This window comes from Protopterus annectens, chromosome 3.part0 (assembly GCF_019279795.1).
Source record: "Protopterus annectens isolate FY-2018-M chromosome 3.part0, PAN1.0, whole genome shotgun sequence".
Lineage (NCBI taxonomy): Eukaryota > Metazoa > Chordata > Ceratodontiformes > Protopteridae > Protopterus > Protopterus annectens.
The window spans coordinates 1497156336-1497159474 of NC_056731.1; the positions used below are offsets into that span (position 1 = coordinate 1497156336).

A 3139-nucleotide genomic window follows, 5' to 3' on the forward strand; every position below is an offset into this window, starting at 1 on the left:
AAAAACAGGAAAGGAACCATTGACTAGCAGGAGAAATAAATCATACAGTATAAGCTTCCTTCTTAGCCTTGGAAATTGTTTCCACGATTAACTATATTGTGCTGGTCCATCACCGGCAGTGAAGAAAGGAAAATCATTTTATCAGGCAATAAAAACAGAGAAGGGGGGCCCACCCCAAGGACACAAGCCTATTTAACATTCTTTAGGTGCCCCCGTATTAACACATTACTGTAACTGCTTTGGTTTTGCTCGGTATCAGTACTTACAATCTCACCATCAATGCTGGCAGATAGAGGGAATTCTAAGCCTTGATCACATCCGTCCGCACTGGGCTCCTCACCCAGGGCCGGCTGCTCATCATCGGCTCCCACGCGCATGCGTCCTCCTCCTCCAGCCACCGATCTCCCGGCTAGGCAGCAGCAACGGCAGCCTCTTCGCGCGGCTCCTCTCCACCGTCGTCTGACACGATTGATCAAATCACGGTCTCCCGCCACCGCGTGCCTGGGCTTGTTCTCAGCTTGGTTCTACAACAATCACTCCTCCAAGTTTGCAGCAGACTACAGCGTTGGAAGGCTGATGCCCGGGGCGAGTAGTGTGCCTTTAAAGCTCCAGAGAGAGCCGTTGTGGGAGCCAAATGACTAGAGGAAATCGCGAAGTGAACCGTGAATGCCAGGGAGACAAGCTATTTAAAAAGCTGCTGCTGCAGTAGCAGCAATTCTTGGATCTACTGCACGGAAAGGCAAACAGCATTCTTTCCTTGTGCGTTGCTGTGTTAGTTCCGAAATATTGAAAATTCTTGACCAGTTGGAGAGGTTTCGGGAATATATGAAATATTTAAACTCCTCTTACATGCATTAAGTATTTCTCAGGGGTAGAATCTTGCCCTACAATATTAATTTCAATCCTACAAGGCAGCACGTTTTCTTTCATTTCAGTAATAGTCTCATATTGACACCAAGAATCCACCCCGGTGGCAGTTGCTGTATTATTATTATTTTTTTGGGGGGGGCACTTTAATACTTAATACAGGTGGTTAGAACAGGACTGTAGCAACAGGTAGCACCAGCGAAACAGTTCAGCTTAAGATAAAGATCATGGCCGAACTATACCATATGGCTGCAAATTTAATTTGTAAGGTTCTTTAGACAAATATGTTTTATTTTCCTGGGAATATTTATTTTCTTTTTGCCAAAATTAGTTGACAGCTGTGACATCACCAGATACTAGAATTGTAGCACAACATGAGCACTGGCATGCAAGAGGAAAAAACAGCCGTGTTACCACAAAGTTGGTAAGCTTCAAAACTAAATGTCATGATCCTTGAACAGGGGATAGAAAACTACGTTATTTCAATCAGTGGAAATGAGCAGAAAAACCGAGATTTTTCTTTTCTCTAGAGGTAACTAGAACATTTTCCTATCATTATAACGTATATGATTCAGCCCATAGAGTATCTGCGTTGAGGGAGTTATTACATTACTAGACTTAGGTCTGCAAAAGACGCCCACAATTGTAACCTTGTTTTATTTTAATAACCCCCTGAACATACACACACACACACACACACACACACACACACACTCTATTTCGTAATGCTCAATGTCCCCAAAGACTGCAACTCTTAATTTTGACACCCCCCATTTTGTGCTAGTAGATAACCTCTTACTGAGAAAATCTCGTAGTAATTCATACTCCTTAATTAACTTTACAGAATAGTTCCATATGTACGGTGCAATTCTCTGACTCATAATCTAAAACATTGCTGCACACTGATGTAGTATTTATTGATTTATTTATTTTATTAATTCATTAATTTATTTATCTTTGTTGACCATGAAAAGTCCTACTGAGAAAAGCCCACTTTCAGTGGAGGTCCAGGAAGAAAAGCTCCACAATGAAATTACACGTGATACACTAGGTAGCAATCATTTTCAATATACATAATTATAATTAGCAAATAAGTAAACAGAGGTTTACACTTTAGTATGATACTAACAAAAAATTAACATTAAATACAAATTAAAAAGTTTAAACCCTAAATACTTCTAGGCATACCTCCCAACTATCCCTGATTTTCAGGGATGTCCCGGATTTTGACTCAAATTTTATCTCTGTCTCTCTTAATCCCTACCAAAACTAGTGACTTTTGTAGAAAAGCTGGTGAATTATATGTAATAAATAACGTCAATAATTAAAGTTTTGATTTATTTTACTTTAGAAAATATGTAGTAATTCACATTCTCTTACTCTGTTGGTATTTCAAATTAACATAGACAATAGTGTGACAACTCCCTGCGTTATACAGGAGTGAAGAAGTGAAAAGTAACAGTGTGGTTAGTAAAATATGTAGATGGAGGCAGATATACTAAAGTGCATTAAAAGCAGTGTAGAATTTAAATTTACTGGCAAGAATGGTCTATGGAGAACCCTAACCACACGAGCAGGAAAGGCAGTGCAAAGTCTGGTATAGGTGTTCCTTGTGGGGTTTTGTAACTATTTAGAATTTCTATTCACTTTAAGTAAGCAGTGGTTGCGTTCCAGAGTTTTTTTAAGTAGTGAGAGGAGAGAGAGTCTCCAGAAATGTTGTTTGCCTTATCGGTTGATAATTTATTTTATTATTTTATTTTATTTTGACATTTGTTGACCAGGTTAGTCTGACTGGGTGACAGCCCTTTTTCATCTCCAGATCTAAAAGTAAAAAAGATACAAACATGAAATACTATAACATAATGAACAGAAAATAAAAGCAATTACATAGAAATTACATACAAGAATTTAACAAGAAATACACTCAGGGTAAACTGTAACATTTATACAAGGCAAAATGTTTGTAGTACAGCCTATTGTTAGGAGTTAGAGCAGGATTTATATAGAGGGAGGTAACAGATAGAAAGGATGTGTTTGGAGGTAGAAGCTTGAAGAAATATTGTATACCATTAGGGGTAAGGAGAGGTTAGGTGTATTGGAGAGGAGGGCAGCTTAAGTTGGGTCAGGGCATAAAGAGGACCATGAGTTTAGCAGGCTGTCTTTTAGAGAATTTTTGAAGCAGTTAGTGTCAGAGATAGTTCTTAAAGATAGAGGCAGTTTATTGCATGCATTTGCAACAGAGTGATTGTAGTGCAGTTTGCCTATGTTTTTA

General features: G+C 38.7%; 1 protein-coding gene across 4 annotated transcripts in view; it reads right to left on the minus strand.

The window, feature by feature from the left end:
- RGS20 (regulator of G protein signaling 20) overlaps window positions 1-710 on the minus strand; it is a 910627-nt gene extending 909917 nt beyond the window's left edge. For 2 of the 4 annotated variants that reach the window (XM_044065515.1, XM_044065514.1), the window contains exon 1: window positions 267-710. In XM_044065515.1, the coding sequence (XP_043921450.1) occupies window positions 267-377 (111 nt within the window). In that variant the 5' untranslated portion in view covers window positions 378-710. The remainder of the gene's footprint in view (window positions 1-266) is intronic. The other 2 variants (XM_044065513.1, XM_044065516.1) reach the window with 2 other exon arrangements.
- Between the last annotated feature and the right edge of the window lie 2429 nt (window positions 711-3139).